A 24,475-nucleotide genomic window follows, 5' to 3' on the forward strand; every position below is an offset into this window, starting at 1 on the left:
TAATCAGGTACAAGAAGGGAAAACTTATGCCTTCAAGAACCTGAAAGTAAGAAAGAATGGTGACTGGCACGAATTAACAACAGCAAGAGATGGATCTACAACTATCACAGAAGTTGAGCCATTCAAAGAAACATTGGCCACCCCAACAGACATCCCAGAATCATTTCTTATTTCTAAATCAACCGCTGAAATACTAGGAATTGCTCAGTTTTCAGTGTACCACTCCTGTCAGGTGTGCAAGAAAAAGCTTCATGATGAAAACACCAACATTCTGAAGTGCGGTAATTGTGGCCTTAAACAAAAGTTAGCAAAGTGTAGCAAAAATATCTACCTGCAAGTAGTAGTGAAGATCGATGATAACACCAATCTTACACTTACAATTTTTGATCAAACAATAAAAAACCTACTGATTGCAATAGGAAAAAAAGATATGCCCCAAACAGAAGATAACATTACTGAAGTTTTCCTTGATCTACCTCTGGTGGAAATCACTTACAACAAGAAGACTAAAATTGTCACTGATGTTGTGCCAAAGGCTTAATTTTTGTTCTTGAACTGTGAGCTAAGTTCACAAGTTATGTTCAAGTTCATTTAATTAGTAGAAGGGACCCATGTTACTTCCAGTTACACAATATTGAAATGTTCCAGTTAGCTTTTCCTTTGTTTATTTATTCAGAGAATATTGAAAAACGAACATTTGATGTAATTAATCATTATGATGATACTGAATGACATCGTTACCTTTCGACTGTATTATTTCCTTGTTTTCTCATGGACAGCAATATGTCTAGTTTTGTGTATATTGCACCAAGCATTTGTATTTTTCATGTGAACAGAGCTAACTGAAAGGTCTGTGTCACAAGTTTGTGTTGAATGCAATTACATCCTTTCCAATTACACAGTATCGAGTTCTTCCAGTTTCGTTGCTTAATTCACACTGAACTAAAGTTTTGATGGAACAAGTATGTATCATGTATAATGTGGTATGATGATCGTCTCCCCAATGTTCTGGTTTGATCATACATTTTCCTCCATAGGCTGAACAATTGGCACTGATAAGTCTGTGATACCCTGACATGTCTAGTTGACCATTGGCTGAAATAAGTTGCAAAGGCTGATACGGGTACTCTTCCCCTTCCACAATCTGTTTGATGCTACTTACATTGAATTTCGGGAAATTGAAAGGGTTGTAGGCGTAATTGCCTGAGAAAGCATCTTGATAGACTAAACCCACCACCACACGGTCCAGGACTCTTCCGTTGAACATGTCTGTAGCTTCAAAGTTAGTGTGATTGTTTTGCAAGGTATAGGTCCTGATTTCTGATCTGACGGTGGGATAATACACATCCAGATTCCTCTGCAGTCTAGCTGTAGCGATTTTATTGTACACGTCTGACCTGACTTTGACCATGCAGGCATAGAATTTCATTTTCAAATCACCGGCTTGTAACCTGACATCGGTGTTTACCGTGCCAATCCCATTCATAAAGAATTTAGGATCGTTGAGTGTAAACCTCATTTTGAGATCGACTCCCGGTATAAGCATTCTACCCGTATTGAACAAATCTACATGAGGTAACCCAAACAATTGAATGGTTTTTCCTCCCATGGTTTTTTCTTTCATTTCCACGAGTCCGTCAACTGCTTTTTTTCGTTCTTTTGATAACGCTGTGTAGTTGGCATGAGGTGTGGCACTGTTGATTTGATTGACCGTCAGGTCATTAGGTGAATAATTTAGAGCTGAGTAATACCCTTGAGGTCTGAGAATCGTTTCCTCATCTTCTGTTCAATAATTGAGTATGGTTTCCAGATATACTTTGTCAGCGTACGTGTCTGTTTGTTCAGTGGTCAGAGTCCCATTCACGTAGATGGAAGGTTGTTTGGTGATGGTGTGAAATGCGTTTGGAGCCAACCAATGTTGTGATGCAGCAACCAGCTTTCCTCCATCGATTTTTTTCAGAATCAAATCCATACGAAAATAACTTCGGCTAAAGTCGATATATTCATGGCTGCCTGGTATCACGAATTCTATAGGGGTAATACTTTCACTGGTCGGATTGATTTCCACTATATGGTATCCATTGTAAGTGATGTTGGTAGGTGGTACTGTAAAAAGATCTAAAGCACCATCTTCAACCTCTCCCGATTTGAAGTGGGCCGAGGAGGCCTCACTGCCTCTGAACACGATGCTCATCTTTCAAGAACTGATGAAGAAACGCTCACTAAAAAGCTTTTTATACTTCTCTGTGACGTGTGGGTGAATTTTTTTTTCTACCTATATTTATACTTTTTCTTCATTTTCATACCCAAGAGTTTAAAGAGATTCTTGCCTAGGAATTTTCCTATTTGATATCCTGTTCCTAGAGTTCCAAATATCGGCACCTTGGCGGCCAAAAACTTTCCTCCTCCTCTCTGTCTTCTTCGTTGACGACGACGACCGCTACTACGACGTCCTAGCATACCGCCACCTCTTTGTCTGGCTAATCTCATCATGTAACCTTGATTTTTAAAGGGATTGGAAGCTCTGTTTATAGGAAGATCATCCATACCTTTTTTTTTCCACGAAAAAAAAATGAAAGATGATCCAGCTCTTTTATATCTTTTTTTTAATCAACTCTATAAAAAAAAATTTTCTCTGTTATAATATTCCTACTTCTTCTTATTTATGAGTTTCTGGCCTAAGAATTTTCCTATTTTATACACTGGTCCTACAGCTCCAAGGATCGGTCCCATTTTCCTTAGAATCTGTCCTATCTGTAGTCCTCTTCCTTTCTGTGTCTTTTTCTTCTTCTTCTTCTTCTTCTTCTTCTTCCACATATTCAGGTATGCGCCTGGCATCATGGTAGAAGATCCAAGAAACGGTACTACGGATGAAAGACATATGATTCCTCCTTTCTGTCTTTTCCTTTTTCTTTCACGTGTCATTTTTTTTTCAGTAGTTGAAAATATCACTCAAACGTTTTGCTGTTTTTTTCTCCTTTTTATACCTTCCATTCCACTTTCTTTTTGGACTTTCTTTTTACGTTTCACACCCGTTAATTTACCAAAAACAAAATCATTGGCTTTCCTCTTTCCGTAATTTATTAGGGTTTTTCGAGCCATGGATTTGAGTACAGGTCTCACATCTCCTCTTAGAGCTGCACTCGCTATTTTTCCCATCCTGCGCAATACTCCACCTAATCCACGTCCAGATTGAATCCCCGGTCTACAATTTCGTAGTTTTCCACCTTGCATGCTTAGGGTTTAGGGTTTTTCTCTCTCTCTCTATACCACCAAAAAAAGAATGATAAAATTAAATCACCACTCGTATTTATAGTCATGGGATATTTATTTCTTTTTAAAAAAAAAAAAGGAATGAACTTTTACAACAAAAAGTGTGCGGTACCATCTTTTTTTTTTCAACTGCATTAAACTGGTCACGGCTGTAATTTGTTCTATTACACTTGCTTATATACGATTAGGGTAGGTTTGATTTCTCCTAAAACACAACATGACCACGGTTTCGTTGTTTGAATTTAAGAACTCGGTTTGAGTTCCATTGGTTTCACTGATTCCTATTTCCAAGGTATCAAATTTATTCTTACGAATGGGTATAAATTGTAAATTATGAGGTTTGAAAGTGCTTTTAGATCCGTTGTATACAACCTCTCTCAGTAAATCAGTTTCTGAACCACCAATGATTTGTCTGTACCAGATCTGAATAAACGTACAAAGGTCGTTCTTGATATGTTTGACTTGACTTGACTTGACTTGCATGCATTTGACACAACCTATATATGTACCAATTGACTGAACATTGCAGACGTAAGAATTTTGATTCGCTAGGATTTCCTTCTGATTTAAATTGAAACGTTTTGGAATCCACTATTTCCCATACTCTCTGAACTGCTCTCTGCTGTTGTCTATACACAATCTGTAGGAACCATCACCGACATCCTCCCAGGCCACAGGCCATTTAGGTCGTTTCTTCTGATAATTTTTATCTTCAACAATATAACTCTTCATTTTAAGAGGCAACCTGCTGTGCAGCAAAGAAATCATGCTATTCCAGAAATCACCACCATGTCTCGGCATGTCCAGTGAAAGTTCATATTTCAGGACTGAACCTCTCAACCAATAGGACTTGCTTCCGATTTCCAAATTGTTGTAGTTTTTTACACCTTTCATATTAAGTTCCATACTGCATAAGAAATCCACTTCTGCTAACTTCTGATAATTCACATTCTTGTGAATCACCGTATCCGACGTAGATGGAAATGAAATGCTTGACAAAGCCACTTCCCATTCACTCTCCGGTAAATAGATCTCTTTTGCTAACTTCACTTTGAATTTACCGGGAGTGTTATCTGGGTAAATTCAAGAACTTGCAGTACTTGGCAGAGATAGATAGAACATGTCACTCATTTTTTTTTCCAAAAAAAAAATGTTTCTTCTATTTTCTGAATCCAAGTATCAAGGGTACACTTGCTTAAATGCGATTAGATGGACATTTCTGATGACCCATTACCGCTTCTTCTAAAATTGATGGTCAAGATCGTCTGTTCATCTTTGAAATTTACTTGCAAGTGATCGGTTTCACTGATTCCCACTTCTACACTGTCAAAGACATTTTTTTGAATAGGTAAATACTGTAAATGTAACGGTTTAAATAAATATTTCCCTTTTTTGTTATTAGTGAACGAGACTTCCCTCAATAAACCTGTCTCTGTACCACCCACGATCTGAGTCTGTGTCAAATCTGTGTACATGAACAGCGTTCTCTCGTGATCCACATAGGTGTGATAGATTTTTTCATCCAAACCTGAAAAATACCAGTTGACAAGAATAGAATGGCACGTAACAACCCACGACCACATTCCATTGAACATCCACAATTCTCCACAGGTCATCTGTGGATTTCCATAAATTCAAATAGGGATCTCTAAAATGTTCTATTCTGACACTACTTGACAAGCATGTGATTTTAGTGCCATCACTTTTTGTTTTTTCTTCCACCAAGTGGAATTTTTTAGCCAACTCCAGTTTAATGTCTACGTGGTTATTAGCTAACCATAATTTCGTCAATTCTTCCAAACTTCGTTTATCTTGTGGTGGAACAGGATGTAAGAAATCGGGGTCGAACACGTCCATGTATTGCACATGCTCGTTGTTGATCTTCAAATCGTATCTGTCTGCATTCAACACCCATTCGAAATGAGGAAATTTTCCTTTTCCACTTTCATCTTTCCATCCTTCAAACCTCCTTCCTCGGTTATACATATACCCTGCGCCATAGTCGAAGATATCTTTCATCTCCTGGTACATTTGACTCATGACTAAATTTATAAAACGCGACCAGATTTCATACCCACTTCGTACAGTAGTAGGAAATACCACACAATCTGACTTTTGCAGGTCCACCACGGCATTACACTTTGCATTATGCCAATATTGAGTAGCTCCTTTCTTGTCTTTGGCTGATTGCCACGTATTATTTATCAATGTTCTCACGGGTATGGGTGCTCCGTCGCTGTTGGTGACCTTAGTATGTATGTTCGAGCGAACCAAAATAGGTACTGGCTCATATATAAAATGGTCCACTCGAGGCGCCATATCTGGAAATGAAATACTAGCCAATGCTACCTCCCAATCATTTTCTGGTAGAAAAATATTTCTCGGTAGTTTGACTTTGTAGTGACCGGGATTATTTTCAGAATAAATCTGTGAACTTGCATTGCTAGGTAATGTCAGGTAGAAATTCATCATGGTAATCACATCGAGATAAAACCAAAAGTGCATGCTGCTTGGTAAATTGGGTCTTATTTATATGCACGCTTTCTGAAACATAACGTGACTACAGTATTTTCGTTTTTATTTCCTACAAATTCAGCTTGTGTTCCATCGACTTCGCTGATTCCTATTTCTACGGTATCAAACATGTTTTTTCTTACAGGAATAAACTGTAAATTCTGAGGTTCATAACTGTTCTTTATGACATTTCCATTCATAGATCCGTCGTATTCCACTTCTCTCAAAGATCTGTTTCTGATCTACCCATAAACTGTGTCTGCACTAGATCCGTGTACACGTACAAAGATCGTTTTTGATACATGGGACTGTAATAGGCATTTCCCTGTTTGTAAAAGTACCAATTGACTGAACTTTCAAATTTCACAAATTTGGAAGAGCTACTATGACCTTCCGGTTTAAATCCTGCTTCTTTGGCATCAATGATCTCCCATAATTTAGTACCATCAAGCCAACGTAAAGTATGGCTTATAGGATCTCTAAAAAGTTCCACTGTTACATGACTAGTAAGTTCATAACCTTGATAATAAGAATCATATTTTCCATCTTGTCTAGGCATGATTAAATTAAAGACTTTAGTTATTTCTAGATTAAGGAAAAAAGCATTTTCAAGTCCAGATCTGTATGCTCCGTCGATCCCACCATTGTTGATCTTCAACCTGTATGTACCACCCACGTTTTCCCATGAAAATTCTGGCCATCTGTAATGTTTTTTCTCTGAAAGCAAAGTTTTATCCTTGGATATAATACCACTTGCTTTGATGGGTAATTTGCTGTGCAGTCTGTAAGTGAGTATATCATTCTATTCCAAAAATCCACACCATCTTTGGAAGCTGATAGACCTTTCTCTTTTCTTCCCATTTCATACTTCATCTTATTGCCTTGGATCCAATACTCTTTATCGAAAATGAAATTATCATCATCATCTTTTACACCTTTCATGCAAAGATTTAATCCGCACATGAAATCTAAGTCTACCAAGCTTTGGTAATCATTGCGAACATTTGAAGATAAGGCAGATGGGAATGAAATGCTCGACAAGGCCCCTTCCCATTCTCTTCCCAGTAAAGAGATCGTCTTGAGAAGTTTGGCTTTGAATCTACCTGGAGTGTTATCTCTGTAGATAGTGTCATATCCGTTACTAGGAAGCGTGAGATAAAACGTGTCCTGGTTACCCTGCATGACTCATAAATCTACTATTTCCTTCGCGTCTACCCAGCTGTCGTATTTGGAAGGCCAACCTTTCCATCTGACCAAAGCTTTCCCGTCTTTTCTCTTTAATACTTTTTCGATCCGGAAAAACGTGTCTTTATCACCCATATCAACTTTTTGCAACTCTTCTTCATAAAACGTACCTTTGACAGGTGCTCCATCGTATTCTTTGATCTTGTAAGATGGTACAAAGGTATTTAATACTCTATCTACGATGAATATTTCTTCTGTCCAGCCCGGCAAATATCCTTTCTCAAAGGTTCTACGAACCTTGCTCAACATGACCTTATCCCCCACTTTTAAGGTAGGCTTTCTACTTTTACTGGATGTACCAAACAATTTTTTACTGTACAATTTCTTCCACACTTTTCCATCGTTATACATGGTGACATTCTTAGGTGCAACACCCGTAGCATTGTGTACAGATGCGTTATAACCTTTGACTAAATCGGGTAAAAAATCCAGATACTTGAGAGCAGCATTGGCTGTTAAAGCTCGGTATAATCTCTGGTTGAGGGTTTTGTTAAATCTTTCTACCACAGAAGCTTTTGTATCACTGAGTATTAAAATGAGTGATCTTTTGCTGAGTAAGATATTCTTGAAACAATTTGTTGTAAAATTCACTTCCTTTATCCGTTTGTAGACGTAACGGTTTTCTCCCTTCTTTCAAAATAGACTCAAAAGCGCGTTTTTGTTCTGCACCTGTTTTGTTCTTCATAGGAACCACCCATGCGTATTTACTTGAAATGTCTACAACCGTTAAGAGATATTTTAGAATTGCGGTCAACTCGCCGACGGAGGAAGGACTACCAGCGTGGACAGGCTTCTACACGTTACGAAATGAGAACAGTATTCCACGTGAATGCTCCATTGGCTATTGTCAAGTTATTGAAGCCAGTCCCACAGAGCTTTCCACAGTTTATACAGTGCTGCAGAGATCTTTACAAATTGCTGACCAGCTCGGACAACATGATGTCATTATCGTTTTAGATCAAGCGATCTACGCAAAGGCTCTTGAGGTGCTGTGGCAAAACAAGGATCAGTTTCAACGATTGGTTGTCCGGCTTGGCTCTTTTCACACCATCTGTGCCTTCCTTGCTGCTATTGGCAAACGATTTGGAGATGCCGGTCTTGCAGATGTTTTGATGGAAAGTGGTATTGTTGCCTCGGGATCTGTAGCTGGAGTTATTAGGAAGTTTAAGATACGGTCACTACGGACTACGAACTACGGTAATACATGGCGAGGACCTGGTTCGAGATTTACTGCGAATGCTCGATAGCACATGGGTTTCGCAGTCCGTCGTGTGGTTGCAGGCTACAGGGAGTAGTCGAGGAGATTCGCGTAGTGAGGACTACGTAAATATTTTTTTGCCGATTTTTGACCAGTTTGTTTTCTAGACGCTACTTTTATGTTGAACAGTCTTTAGGCAATTAAACTTGAGCGAAAAAGAAGTAAAAATCGCATTTTTTTTCTGTTTCTGGTTCTGATTACTGACGCCCTTTGAATTCTGTTGTGTTTACAAGCAGATTAGGATGTCAACAGGAGATGAAAGCAGGTAATTCACTTTCTTTTTCTACTTTTCAAAGGTGAACTGCGAACTTTGTTGGAAGTATGTGCTTTTTCCAAATCAAAATAGATTGTAAAAGCTTTTACAGGGTTCGTACAGGTCATGGAAAACCTGGAAAGTCATGAAATTTAAGAATTCATTTTCCAGGCCTTGAAAGTCATGGAATTTAATTGTCGGTCATTGAAAGTCATGGAAAATTGAAGTTATGTTTGCTAGACTAGTTCGTGCACAGTCTAAAATAAGGACAAAAAGACGTAATTAAACGGCTTTTAGAAATGGCACATATGGTGGACACTAAAGTGTTATCTGTTGCACTGAGTGAGGTAAATACCCTAAATAAAAACAAGGATAGTTTTCAAAGTTTTCTTAAGTGACAGCTATAAACAAAGTCATGGAAGACTGGAAAAGGTCATGGAAAAAGTAATGGAAAGTCATGGAATTTGAAGGGCTCAAAAGAGTACGAACCCTGTTTTATATAAACGGAAACTTCATTGTCAATCATGACACTGACTGGGTATTTGTTTGTCTCTTTAGTGTGTGCTCCAGTGGCGAGTCAGCCGTCTCTGTTCGAACAAAGTAAGCTCACATGTCTGAAAATGGCATTTGTATAAATCGTTTTTCAAATGCTCATACATTAATTTATATACTGGTTTTGTGTCCTAAAATTGATATGCAGAAGGAGAGTTGAAGCTTGGGAAGGGAAGTTAATGGAGAACTATGGTGAATCAAAATCTGATGCAATGACCAAATTGGGAGTCTTATGTTTACTTTGGATTTAAAATTCATGTTTTTTTTAATTTAACCTTGTTTCCCAAATAAAATAATTTACTGACTGGAGACAGCAGCCTAAGGACAGCTTTTTATGGTGTTATTGATCAACAGGTGATAAAACGTGATTGGCAGGATGCAATTTTGTACTAAGAGAATACTTTGATGCTACGTATTAATTTTGTAAAATGTGTTCCTTTTTAGTGGGCCGTTTCGTTGGAATGAAGCAAAAAATACTCTGCTCCTTCGGGAATTATACTCCTCGGAGCCATTTCTGTACAAAGTGGGCAGCAAGGAAGCTGGCCAAAAATGGACAGAAGTAGCCGAAAAACTAAACTGCTTCAGTCTTTTTAGAGACATGCCTCGGGATCAGCAAAGTGCGAGGGAACAATTTAACAAGCTGTTAAAAGACTACAAGAAAGAGAAAAACAAAGAAGAAAAAGCAAGTGGGATCAACCCTGATCCACCAACAGAAAACGAAACATTGCTTGAGGAAATAGTTGCGGCTATGGAGTCAACAACACTTCGTGTAGGAAATGCAAACAGCAAAAAAGATGACCAGAAGAGGAAGGATGCACTTGCATGTAGAGATAAAGCCATGACCACGTGGGCAAAGGCTGGAGCAAGTGGTGAAGCCTCTGATTCTGGGGACGAAAGTGCCACAGAGAAGAAGACTGTAAAGAGAAGAGGAAGAAAAAGAAGAGCTAGTTCTGATCCTTTCCAGTATTTAGCAGAGAAAACAGCTAAGGAAACAGACCTCAGAAAAGAAGAGCTGGAACTTCAAAGACAGCAGCTGCAACTTCAGGCTGAGCAGCAAACAGAACAATTCAAAGTGCAACAAGAGCAGATGAAGCAAATGATGCAAAGTCAAATGAACACACAAAACCTTGTTCTTGCTCTAGTACAGAAACTTACAAAGTGATAACATTTAAGAGTTTTGTTGTTTGAGAGCTTGGCTGTTTTGCCATCCCATACATTCAATTTAAAGGGGCATTTTGCATTTTTTGGAGACTCTAATACGTTGTTGTTTGTTTCACAGAACCTTTAACAAACTGTTGCATTTTTCTATTAGTTATCAGAAAATTCCCCAAAAATACATAAGCATGCATGGTGAACTTTGTTGGGTGAATTATTGTGAGTAGAAACAAGAAAAAGGATAACTTGTTTATTGTTCATGTTTTCCATAATACAGGAATTTAATATTTTTTACCAAAATGGTCATGAAATTTTTATTTCTTTGACGGTTTGGATCCACTATCTTTTTCATACAGGAATTAAGTTAACAGTGAATAGTCACTGTATTAGTTCATAGTAAAGTTGTTGCGCATACCGTAGATGATTACCATGGCAACTGCATACTTAAGTTTAAGGTTTAACAAATTCATTCCATTACAAAAACATAAACTTATTGTCAATCAGAGTTTTCTGTACCCTTCCTTCCTGGTTCAGACCCTCTCCTTGACCCAACACCCGGCAAACAAAGACAACTCTGACCAATGTTTTAAAATCTGATTAGTACTTCATTAGAACTTAATGGGTTATACGAAAAGGCCGCTTTGTCCTGGATTTAAGTGAACATTTGTTTTATTATTTTTTTAAGCCTTGCTGCTTTCTCTTTTTAAATTTCATTTTCACGGACAGAAGACTCACCAGACACTAGCAGTAATCTTGAATGAAAAAATAAAACCTGAAATCCTGGATTAGCTGCTAGAACAACCTAATATATTTTGTAACTTGGCATCGGGCTCAGACATCTCTACTTGATATACTGTGATGCCATTAGGCCAAATAGTCTTGAACAGTTGGTGGATCAAGTTGAAAATGTGTTGATGTTGTGTTACCATCAAGGCAGGTGAGAATATTTCTAAACAGTGCGGACACTATATACTGCTTTCCAACTGCGCTTAATCCTAACTTTAAGTTTTTCTTGAAATCTAAGAACTTGAACAAGTTGGAGATATCGCCAAATAGCCATTCCACCGAAGCTCTAGCAGAACTCATTGCTGAATTAAATGCTTCCATATCGGCTGTAAATACTGGAACCTCCCCTATTCGGTAAGGGGCCATTAAATGAGGACGAAGAGGGTAAGCTGGGTCTCCATAGAGACATAGGACGTCCCCCCTTGGATTGTAAGCTTCTCTTTCCAGCATTTGCAGCAGGCCAGAGTCTTTAAGCATCCCTGCATCGTGGCGTGCACCCTCCACCGGACCATAAAGATTTGCTATCAAACCATTTGGCACTACTACGGATTGAAATTTTAGCGCATGAACACGCTTGTGCCCATTGTATACAACGCGCTGTTTTTCTCCAGGGCGACATATGGGGCGAACCATGCCGTCAATGAAACCAAAACAATTGGTAAGTGGACTTCCTTGTCTTGCTATAGCACAGGCGTATTTTTGAAGGGAAGCAGGGGTAAGAAATGGCTGATTCCAAGAGGTTAAACGAAACCCATGTTCATTAAAAACCCAATCAAGTACAGTGTTAGCGATCATGCACAGCTCTGGCACCGGACGTCCAAAAGTTGAAATTAAATCGAAATAGCGGCATGGGTATGCTAGTCATTTAAGCAGTAAGCAAAGTCCTTCCAAGCCACTGCAAACTGTTCCCTGTGGGCACTTGAAACTTGCCGGAATCCGCAATGCGTTCAATAACATCAGAATATCATTCTTGGCCACCCTAAAGTGAGCTTCGCACTCACAAGAGTTGAACACATCCAAACAGAATGGATCAAAATTCCAGTATGGAAATGAAGGATTAACGGGTTGGTAATAATCGTAAAGAACAATAAACTCTTCATCATCCAGAAAACCATCCACATAAGCGATTAAAAGGGCGTTTCTAGCATCTTTGAATGAAATTTTTTTCCAAGTGCAGCCGTAGTCCGTAGTCGTTGTCACGATCTTAACGTCAAACAACACTCCAATTTTCATGCCCTTTTAGCGTAGTCGGCCCAGTCCACGCATGGCTTGGATTCTCACGCCCAGACATAGTCCGTAGTCCGTAGTGACCGTATCTTAAACTCCCTATTGAGGGCCGTCACTACAACCGCGCTGTACGTACACATAAGGTAGACACAGTTTACTTATGATGTTAGATAGCTTATACGATGAAGTCTTGATTTCTACAGACTCAAATCGTTCTTACGTTTATTTTAGATTGTGTTTGAAGCATTGCACCGACCACAATGGATGGGTTTCAAAACATGGTTGCAACGACACGGGCACCAGGTGAACAGCATGATCCTTGTGAGTGCTTTAGAGGATATCCGAAAAGAATTTAGCCCAGGGAAATTCAACAGGCTTATATCTATGCTGGAATTCCAAGTAATATTCAATCTTTACACGGAATACTGCAAAGACGACCATGGTCCTCTTAAAGTGTTTTGGAACAGCTACCTGGAGATGGTGGAGGTGCTGATGAATTTCCTGCGAGCAACCAGGGAAGGAAACTGGTCCCTGCATCTGGAGTGCATCAAGGAGATGCTGCCTTGGTTCTTCACGTACGACCACACTAACTACGCTCAATATCTTCCAGTGTACTTGGCCCACATGATAACGCTGCCAGAAACTCACCCAGAGGCTCATGCCCTACTGGAGAATGGTGATTTTGGGGTTCAGCGAACAACGTCCCATGGGTTTTCACAGATGCCTGTAGATCAAACAATTGAACAGACTCTCAACAGAAGCACTAAGACAAAGGGAGGCATTGTTGGAGGCTTTTGGCCTAAGGAAAGGGGCGGTTCAGTGATGGATGATTACTGCGCATGCCCGTGCTGCTTTTGTAGACAAGTGCCGGAAAATGAGCATAGGTGAAGAAGAAAGCCAACGTAGACTTCACAAGGAGACAGGCTCTGCTCGCATGAAAAGAGACGAAGATGTCAAGAAAGTGATTGAAGTAATCAGCAATTGGCATAACCCATTTGAACCATCAGAGGAACTTCTCTGCATCAGCTAGGGGTATGTTACCAGCGACAGCATAAAGCAAGACCTGCTGGAGGCAAAAGAGAAGGGAGCAACAGCTTTAACAGCGTTTGTAGAAGAAAGAATAATCACAAATTCAACAGGAATCTTTGAAACACTCCCTAAACTGAAGCTAGGAAGTTTCCGTGATACACACAAGAAGACTTCTGTGACAGCAAGAGACAGGAATGTCATGATAAGAGCCGACAGAAACCTTTTTGCCCGCCTGCTTGTCATTGGACAGAGCCGCCAGATGGACCTGAGATGTCTGCTGTCTCATGAGCTTGGCCCTCTCCCGTGGTCTTTAGCTTTACCCGATGGCTCATTAGCCAAGACAAACAAAGCCAGTCTTTCTGTGTTACTCGAAAATGGTGTAGAATGCCTACCGAGCTTACCTGATCAGACTACAGCTGTCATCATAGATGCAATGGCGATGCTACAGACAGTAGTGAGTGCCTGATAGATTTTGTGAGCTGGCAGAGATGGTGATGTCCAGAATTCTGACAGAAGCTGGCGAGGCAGCAAGAATTGACTTTGTAGGAGATCAACATCCGGCCATCTCAATAAAGAACACAGAAAGAACCAAACGAAGCAGAGATGGACAGCTGGTTGTCAACGTCACCAACGGTCAACAGCTGTGCCCACGTCAGTGGAGAAAGTTTCTGGCAAATGGTAAAAATAAAACTAACCTCCTAAGCTTCCTTGTACGGGAGTGGTCAGAAAATGCTGTGTACGCACAGAAAATTAAAGACTGCACCTTCTTTGTCACTCACAGAGAAAACTGCACCAAACTTGTTGCCCCAAATGGTTCAACTACTGCAAGCGATGTGCCCGAACTTTGCACCAATCAAGAGGAACCTGACACTAGAATGTTCCTCCACGTAGAAGATGCATCTCAAAATGGACACCAGCGCATTGCCATTAAGTCCTCTGACACAGATGTAGAAGTACTAGCCTGCTATTAACAAGCCGTCATTTCTGCTGACATAATTCTGATCAGTGGTACTAGTAGAAGATCTCGCATTGTTAGCATTCAACGGGTATGTGAAAGACTTGGCCGAGAAATATGCGAAATACTTCCAAGTCTCCATGCCATAACTGGTTGCGATAGTGTGAGCGCTTTTTCAACAAAAGGGAAGAAGAAGGCTCTTGATGTTGTACAGATGAATCCAGCTTTGAGGCAAACTCTTGGCAGTCTTGGTGAGAGAGTTCCTGCTAGACAAGATGACTTAAACAAGCTAGAACGGTTTGTCTGTGCCTTATACAACGACCACCTATGCCAAAGTGTAAACGAACTCAGGTACAAGTTGTTCTGCAAGAGTAAAAGCCTGCAGTCACATCAACTTTCCCCTAGGAAAGAAGCTCTTGTAAACCATCTCAAGCATGCTAACTACCATTCATTCATCTGGAAGCATGCCCTACAAACAGAAGTGAACCAGTCTCATGATGGCCAGGGTTGGCAACAGAAGAATGGCCAATTGGAAATCTACTGGACTAACCAGGCACCTGCCCCTCAAGCGGTCATGGAACTTATTTGCTGCTGCTGCAAAGGATCGTGCTAAACACGACGCTGTTCTTGTGTCAGCAATGGCGTTCCCTGCACGGAGGCATGCACATGCCAAGATAACTGCCTTAACTGTATTAGCATGGACGATAGCGAAGATGATGATAGCGATGATGATACTGACGGTGATGAATATGAAAGGTAACCTGGGATTTCTTTTTCCTGTAAGCCGGCCACGAAAACAAACAATGCTATTTGCAACACATTGGTTTAGAACACACTGTATTGAAAGTCTAATTAACCATGTACATTACCATTTCCACACAGTTTATCTTATAAACGATGAGAACAAAGTATGTTAATAGCAACACATTGGTTTTAAACATATTTGATATTATTTTGACTCACGATTTCAAATGAGAATGTACAATGTATCTCTTCAAATGTACCTAATAAGGGTGTAGTAAAAGACCTGTGTTAAATGTAACACCTAGTCTTAAAGACACAAACGACGCAAATGCTACTGTTTTCATCAATTACAAAGTCTACTATCTATGCTTCTAAACGTTTACCGTACAAACGTTGCCATGGCAACAGTTGAGGCAGTAAAATTACATGGTGCACCTCTTAGTGACTACAAGAGAAACATTGTTAGTGAGTTTTAATGCAAACGCATTTCAGTTGTCGATAGTATGAGTATTTTGAGTGTGTAATAAAGGTATTTCCGTTATCTTCCAGCCAGCCCCAACCCCACCCCAAAGTTTAATTTGCATTTATCTTATTTTTCTGCGATAATTATGGCAAAGGATGCGCAAGAAAAGCCTAATTTTAAGTGGCATTCTTAACTTCTTCGCGTTTTTTGGTCAAAATTACACTCACAGCGAAATTTGGCCAGTGAAGATGACAATTCTGTAATTCACTATTTTGACGAAAACAGTTGCCATGGCAACTCCCAAAACCATGTTTTATACGTAAGATTCCTACAGTATTACGAACACTAATTTTTTTGTTAAGTTTGGGGTAAAAGCATTTGGTATTTGTGCAAATAATTCCCTGTTCATAGTTTTTATGGGTTTACGAGTGCAAATTGTCCTTGCCCACCCCCCCTTGGGAAAAGTTGATTTTCTCGCTTACGCTCAGGTAACATGAAAAGTAACAAGTATATTATTAAAGTATACACAATAAGCTTTCATTTGATACCAAATACACTATGTCTTACGGGGGGTGCTACGAAAATTGATTTCTAGCCGCATTTCAGGATTTGGCTCATGGACTATATGGCCGTAAAGCGAAAGAAAACCAAACTATTGGACTTTATGCGAGACATTATAAAGCTTCCAAAACACGGAAAAATACCATGAATGAGTAATGAAATGTCTAAAAAAGTATTGTTTCATAACAGATATTGCGATAAAAGGTAGAACTTTTCATCATAACGTTGCGCGATATTCTAGGCAAGTCAAATAAACATCGAACTATACGGAAAAAATGAATTTTCTTTCACTTAGAATTTAATACACAAAAGAAATTCAATCGTTTTTCGGTTCTAACAGAAAACCAAAAAATTATCTTTGAATCTGATCTTTTTTCTTTCAAAACGTACCTTGAACAGTTTTGTCTTTTTTTCCTTCTTTTATAATTTTTCATCGTGTCACATGGAATCTCTCCACGCACTGAAAAAAAATTTGCATATTCACCTTGACAGTTGATCTGCTGATCGAAGAATTACTGTGCACGTGTACACATGTCCACGCATACGTGTACACGTGGACACATGCACACGTGTGCACATGTCCACGCGTACATGTACACGTGTGCAAAACTAACGTCATGCTACGTACGCGTTTCTGATTGGTAAGAAATGACATCATGCTACGTTTGCGTTTCTGATTGGTAAGAAATGATGGTGTGATAAGGCACGTGATTAGTTGGCGCTATAAATGCTTGACACGTGCTAGTGGAATCCATCAGTTTTTTCCAGGCATGGATCAACAAGAACATATTTCAGATGAAGACCTATTACAGGCAGCAGAAGAACTTGAAGATGCAGTTTAAGATGAAGACCTATTACAGGCAGTAGAAGAACTTGAAGATGCAGGGCAAAGTGGAGGAGGTGGTGGTCGAGAAGGGTACTTTAACTTCAGACGTACGCAGTTTAGAGAAAAGACAGCCAAGAATTACGGCATTAAGCGTACCTCCTACCATTTACAGGTAGACAATCCGAGAAACACGTTCCCTGTTGGGCATGGTAACATCATAAGAGCTTTTGAGGAAGGTCTTGCTAACAGCATACAAGAATTAATTGATGGTTTGCCAAACCATGACAGAATCCAAATTTATCTTGGAAGCAATCGTTTGCGTAATTCCCACACGTCAGCCAACGTCTCCGTCGAACAATGGCATGACCTATTGGGTGCTTCCCGGCAAGTACTTCAAAACATCTCTAATTTGTTGAACTCTAATGAAAGTTTTCAATTAGACAACACCTTGCAACTCGATGTGACACACATCTCAATGCTGTCGCCCAGGAATGGATTACCCAAAGAAAAGCATAAAACATGTTTTGGTACAGACAACTATGGTGAATTCCTAAAGTCAAAAAGAAGTGTCGTCTAACCCTAACCCTAAAGCCATAGCATAGCAGATAAAGATGAACGGTTAAAACTCATAAAAGATTCAAGAGGACGTGTGCAAGAAACTTTGGCACGAAAGTTACAAGAAGAATTGCGCGTTCCCCTAGGTCCTTGTGGCCTAGACCAAAAAAAACTGTTTGAAATTGTATTGAGCGACTACCAATTCGTTGTGATATCTGCTGAACATGGACATGCTATTGTTCATAAAGGTCCACCCAGTGAAAAACAAATCATGTTACTCATGCACGATGGACACTTTGATGTCATTACGAAACTGCCTGGTTTCTTTAATTCGAGTTACTTCTGCCACGAGTGTGAAAAGGCTTATTCCAATGAAGACTACAAGAATCATCCATGTCATGGAACAAAATGTGACAGTTCTCTCCAGAGAGGTTGTCCTGACTACAACATCTTTAAACGCATCGAAAATCAAGAACTACCATGCAAAGACTGTAATCGTAAATTTTATGGTGTGACGTGTCAATTGAATTATCTGACTCAGAAAGCCAATGGTCATTGGTAGCGCCCGCGGAAAGAAATGTGTATTAATCTCATAAAAAATGTCCCATTTGTCTACATGTGTACACTTCTACATCGCAAGAACATGTGAAACATTGTGGGCTTCAATGTTGTTCAAATTGTTCAAAAGAGGTAAACATTCTTCAACATAAATGCTTCCTTCAGCCCATCGATGATGATGACAATGACAAGAAAAAACCATCTTTGTGTACTTTGACATTGAGGTGCGTCAAGACACTGGAAACCATATAGCAAACCTGCTGTGCCTTTACAGGTGAAGAATGCGTGCAAGAATTCCTTCATTGGGTTCATACCCTTGCTAATGATGAAACTGTGGATAAAGTTATTGTGGTAGCCCACAATTTCAAAGGCTATGATGGTTATTTCATTTTGGAAGAGCTTTATAAACAACATACAAGCAATTTACAACAAATCGTGAACGGTGCAAAGATTCTAAGTTTGGAATTGCCAAACATAAAGTTCATCGACTCGATGAATTTCTTCCCCATGGCCTTGGCAAACTTTCCCAAAACATTTGGACTGAATGAACCAAAGAAAGGGTTTTTCCCTCATTTTTTTAATACCCAACAAAATCAAATTTATGAAGGATACATGCCAGACAAATCATATTATGATCCTGATGGAATGTCCACCCAGAGAAAAGAAGAATTCAACCAATGGTATGACGAAAAGGTGTCCGAGAGATACATTTTCAACTTCCCACACGAAATGTTGACTTATTGTCAATCAGACGTGAGACTCCTCAAGCAAGGATGCATGAAATTCCAGGCACAATTTAAAGAAATTTGTGGATTTAACCCGATGAAAAATTGCATCACCAGTGCATCAGCCTGTAATATGGCAAACTGCAAAAATTGGATGCCAGAAAATCAAATTGCTATCCAACCTGTCCATGGATGGGGAACAAATCACATCCAATCCCATAAAGCCTTAACATGGCTCTACTGGGAGGAAAAACAACTTAACAAAACCAACCTCTTTCCATGTATTGCTCATGTCATAAACAAACGGGGGGGGGAAAAACCTAAAGGATGACACCAAATCATTTCTGGTAGATGGATACGACAAGAAAACGCGTACCATCTACGAATTCCAGCGGTGTTTAAATGTATTGAACGATTAGACATTGTTACGCCATTAAACCCCCGTGAAGCCTTCTTTGGTGGACGTACGAATGCCATCAAACTCCACCACAAAGTACAAGATGATGAACAAATTAAATACAACATGATTTCCCTCTACCCATGCGCTAATTTGGAATGTCAATACCCTGTTGGCCACCCTGAGTTCATAGACCAACCAAAGACCACCGACATCACGAGATAATAGGGACTTTAAGATCCAACAACGCGACCGGAAGTAAAAATTCCAAAATGATTACCACAGCGCATGATCATGATGTAAACAAGTCGCGTCCCTGCTCAAGACGAACGCGCTGGACAGCATTTTCACGCTGTCAACAAACTGGAAGTATTTCGACTTATTTCAGTTACAAAAACACAGTAAATTGGCACTTTTTCTTTGTATATCGAAGGTTTTATCATCCCGGCTGCATTCGTCATTTCTTTTTGTATTTTCTTGTCAGGCTCACTCATATTTCTGAACAGACAAGACAAGACAGTTCTCATGGCCTCAAACACCAAAGCGGTTATGGTGTTGCATATCATGCAAAGTTCTGGTACTGGCCTTCCGAAAATAGGTATCATGTCTGAGTATGGATAAGGAAAGGAATATCGCTTCAGAAGCATGCAAAGCCCTTCTGTTCCTTCGCAAACAGTTCCCTGGTTGCATACAAAGTATTGTGGAATTTGAAGAGCACCTTCTACCAGAGGGATGTGGTGCTTTTCCACCCTAAAGTTTGCCCTACACTCGGCTTGACTTTGGCTCTCTAAGTTAAACGGCGGGTAGTTATAGTACGGAAAATCCAAGTTGTTTGAACTGTTTTCTTCGAAAAGCAAAGCATATTCTTCAATCATAATGATATTAGAAGCATAGCTGACCAGCAAAATTTCGCAAGTTTCTTTAAAAGTCGCCATTTCCACTGAAAACAATACTATAATCAGTTTCTGCTGTTCAGAAATATAGTAATTTCACTACTCTTTTTATTCTATCCGCAGGTAGCCGCCTCGTTGAATCCCGCCATCTTAACTTAAAATTTCCCGCCACGAACACGGCGTCCTCGACACAGGCCCCACACGGCTTCGGTATATTTGACGACGTCCGCGTTCTTGGATCTTAAAGTCCCTATTATGGGTTGGTAAACTGTAACATTCTACCCCCATATGAACTTTACCATCCAGTTTTACCATACAGAATAGAATCCAAGCTCTTATTTCCCTTATGCAGATCTTGTGCACAACAGCAAATAAAAGATCCACTAAAGAAACGCAGCAAAAAGTGTCCACATTCCCCCCAGGAACGATCTCTCACTGGCACGTGGACAACACTGGAACTGAACAAAGCAGTTGAAAAAGGGTACATTGTTACATCCATTTACGAAGTATGGCATTTTGAACAAAAATTGAAGGAACTGTTTTCCCAATATATTAAAACGTTTATGCAACTGAAACAACAAGCTTCTGGGTGACCGGTAGAGTGTGACACTGATGAGAAAAGAGAAGAGTATCTGCAAGAGTATGAAACGAATCAAGGCATTCACCTTGACCCGACAAAAATAGAAAAGAATCCGGGTCTACGTTCCCTGGCCAAACTCATGCTCAATTTCTTCTGGGGGAAGTTTGGACAACGTCCAAACCAAACCCAGGTCACCACATGTGCAAACCCTTCGTAATTCTTTCAAATAATAATGGATGACCGGCAGATAGTCCACAGGATCGAGATTGTGAATGAACATATCATTGAAGTCTATCATTCATTCGATCAACCATGCATACCAGTGCAAACAAACGTTAATATTTTTATTGCCTGCTTCACGACCAACTATGCCCGACTCAAGCTCTATGATGCATTAGACACCCTGCAAGAAAGAGTATTATACTTTGACACTGATTCTGTGATTTATACTCAGAAACCATGTCAATCACCTATTCCCACCATAAATTACCTAGGGGAATACACGAATGAGCTCCATGAAGGTGACCATATTGTGCAGACATGCAAAGTCAGGGGATTCACCCTAAATGTTCGAGGTCAGAACATACTCCATTTTGCAAGTATGAGAGACTTAGTATTAAATGAGATACTAGAGCCAGACAATGAGGAGGAATGTATATTGACACTCGACAATCCATATAAAATCACCAGATGTACCACATCCAAAACCATAAAAACAATTTCCCAAAGCAAGAAGTATAAACTTGTTTTTGACAAGCGTATTATTGATCATGACAGCCTTCAATCATACCCATATGGGTATAAATGCGTCTCAAATGTCAAAAATAATAAATCATAATTGTGTAGTGGAGGTGTAATCATACCCATATGAGTATAAATGCTTCGTGAAGATGGACATAGACCTTGAAATTCATTGTTGTAAATTTTACAACCAAGACATACAAGTACAACATACTTATTTCCTCATTATCCCTGGAGAAGAAGACACTACTTCCATCGAAGTACAGTTGGATCCATCCACAGAAATCAACGAAGAAACCATAAAATTTTGGACAAATCGACCATGGTATCATCATTGTGTCGTTGAAAAATATCACATGACAGAACCCAAAAACAAATTACCCGTATCCAAAAAAATCCATTCAAAAGGTTGTGGACAAAGGTGGTGAAAAAAGGTGAAAACATTCGTTATCCACCATTAATGCTCTTTAATCATGGCGAGGAGTAACAGGAAAAAGAACTACAAAAGAGTGAAAAAACTAATCAAAAAACTTAAAGATGAATGTTGCCATGCCAAAAAAAACTACGAAGAAAAAAATCAACGAACTTGAAATGGAACTTTGGAACAAACAATACCACATTACGTTTATTTTGGGTTATCTAGCGAGCATTTCCTATAATCCATGGGACAGAGCTGTATACAGAGGCTTCGCAAAAATGTGTGACAATGAATAAAAAAACGTATTTTTTTTTTCAATTTTTTCGGATGAAAAAAAGGAATATTATTCTTATTTTCTCTATCCCATTTGGGACATAAAAACTGTACATAGAGGTTACCAAAAATTATGATATGGTAATGATTAAAAAAATTTTTTATCTCTCATTCTTTGTCACGTTTTTTTACTTATAAAAAATCCCAAAAATATATTATCATTTTTTTTCCCACGTAAAAAAAACCCAGTTGCCGCACTCAAACCGATAGTGTGAAATCCTCGGAAAAAACCCCATAGTTGTCGGCCAGTAAAATAATAAGGGAAACAAACGGAAAAAGTAAACAGGTGGTGTGGATAAAATATTTGGGCATCATTGCGACGCAAGTAAATGGCAAATGGCCGATGCGCGCTTGCAAACAACTTTTTCCCATTAAACTAGTGCTCAAGTGCACACTCGGTATTTGTGATGTCATCAGAATGGAATGTGAAAATCCGGCTTTCTGATTGGTCCATTTGTACCACGTGATCGAAATTATCGATTCTGAATGGCTTTACGCTATACTGCCATGCTATTACTACTGCTGGATTGTGGAAAGTCGTCACCTATAAACCGCTGGCTCACGATCAAAAAATTTCGATCACGTATGTGCGATTCTACTCTTTTGTCAACTGGTATTTTTCAGGGTTGAATGAAAAAGTTTCAACACACATACGTGAATCCTAAAAGAACGCGATACGTTTACTCCAATTTAGCACAAACTCAAATTGTGGGTGGAAGAGAGACAGATTTATTGAGAGAAGTCACCATCAGCACTGCGATCAAGGGGAGGCGGTTATACGAACCATTACATTTACAGTATTTACCTATTCGTAAAAATGTCTTTGACACTGTAGAAGTTGGAGTCAGTGAAACTGATGGTACACCGACAAAATTCAAAGGAGGACATACGATCTTAACTGTCAATTTTAGAAGACAGAGCAACCAATCAGCATTGACAGCATAATTGTACTTAAGCAGGTGTATCCATGATACTTTATTCAGAAGAAAATTGTATTAATCATGGCAATAAGTAATGAATGTAACTGGAAGAGTGATATATGTCCTCATCATGTTTATAATTTTACTAATATTACTGAAAAATCCAAAGTCGAAGGAAGGCAATCGCGTTTCTTAGGATTGATTCGAGGAATGGATCCTATTTCGATGCTGAGAGCTTCAGGACAGATAGCCAAACCATTCGACAATGGACCTCATTACGATCACATTCAATACTGGGATGGAACAAGAGAAGTGAACAGGTACCGCGCTGTGGTGAACGGCGTGGCAGGAAAATGAAAAACATGACGTCCGCAGTGGGAATGGTTATGGTAAAAGAAGAACAAGAGACCGATGATAATATCGCAGGATTGAGTGAAAACCAACCCACTTCTCCACCCAGTGTTGCCTACTTAAAGAGGTACCTAATGAAAAATTGGTACAAATTCAGAAAAATTGGACAAGAAATCATGAAAAATGGATGGTACTTTCCCGAAACGTGGAAATCTTACCAGGAATTCAAAAAGGAAGTTGCATTTTACAACAGAATTTTATCAATGGTAAAATTAACACAACTAAAACGCAGTAGGTATTGTGCCAGACGTCGTCCATAAAACAATCGTCATGTGACTGTTTTTTTCAATAAAAAATAGAGTGTGTAATGTTACTATAAATATGAGTTGTGATTTATTTTTATTTCATCATTCTCAATAGAGAAAGCAAATATGAGAGGTGGAATGCTACAGTATTTTAGACCAGAAGGTCAATTTGGACGGGGAATAGTTGGAATACTACGTAACCTTTTAAAACCTGCGGAACCAGAACTCAGATCCATCAGTTCAAAAGCTTTAGGCAACTTGGGAAGTGCCGCTGTTAATTACAGAAAGAGAAAAGCTGTAAATTATGCCTTTGGAAAAATGTTTGGTGTGGATTTGGATACACTAGGAAGAAAGAGGAGGAGAGTACAAAAAGGAAGTGGTATGAAAGGTAGAAAAAAGAGAAAAACAGCAAGATGTAGAGCTGATATTTTTTCATATTAGGAAAAAAGATATAAAAACAGCTCCACATATGTTTTTTTCCAAAAAGTATGGCATGCAGACGTAGACATCGTTGTCAACGAAGGTGACAAAGAGGAGGAGGAATGTTTTCGGCCGCCAAGGTGCCAATATTTGGTACACTTGGTACAGGATATAAAATAGGAAAATTCCTAGGCAGGAATCTCTTTAAACTCATGAGTATGAAAATGAAGACAAAGTATAAGTATGGGTAGAAAAAAGCTTTTTTTTTTGACATCATGGTAAGAAGACAAACTGGGATGAAAGGACGTCGCCGTCGCGCAAGATGAATAATAAAGAAAAAGAGACAGAAAGGAGGTGGAAGAGATAAAAGAATAATGGATAAAATAGATTTTATAGGGCCGATTCTTAGAACTATTGCAAAAGTGGTGATACCTAAAA

The 24,475-nt window shown here is 39.2% G+C and overlaps 1 protein-coding gene and 2 pseudogenes across 1 annotated transcript; 1 reads left to right on the plus strand and 2 right to left on the minus strand.

Annotated features, from left to right (window-relative positions):
- Nucleotides 1-856: 856 nt before the first annotated feature.
- On the minus strand, nucleotides 857-2,194 carry LOC113674887 (uncharacterized protein F54H12.2). Its single transcript, XM_089204151.1, has 2 exons — nucleotides 1,830-2,194; nucleotides 857-1,694 (listed from the first exon to the last, which is right to left on the minus strand). Exons 1-2 carry the CDS (start codon nucleotides 2,192-2,194, stop codon nucleotides 857-859), a joined length of 1,203 nt encoding a protein of 400 aa, XP_089060277.1.
- Nucleotides 2,195-11,020: 8,826 nt separating this feature from the next.
- On the minus strand, nucleotides 11,021-12,269 carry LOC149046777 (uncharacterized; annotated as a pseudogene).
- A 246-nt stretch (nucleotides 12,270-12,515) lies between these two features.
- Nucleotides 12,516-14,263, plus strand: LOC149046778 (uncharacterized; annotated as a pseudogene).
- The last annotated feature ends 10,212 nt before the right edge of the window (nucleotides 14,264-24,475 follow it).

The sequence above is a fragment of the Pocillopora damicornis genome, chromosome 4, assembly GCF_964200805.1.
Source record: "Pocillopora damicornis chromosome 4, jaPocDami1.2, whole genome shotgun sequence".
Taxonomy (NCBI): Eukaryota; Metazoa; Cnidaria; class Anthozoa; order Scleractinia; family Pocilloporidae; genus Pocillopora; species Pocillopora damicornis.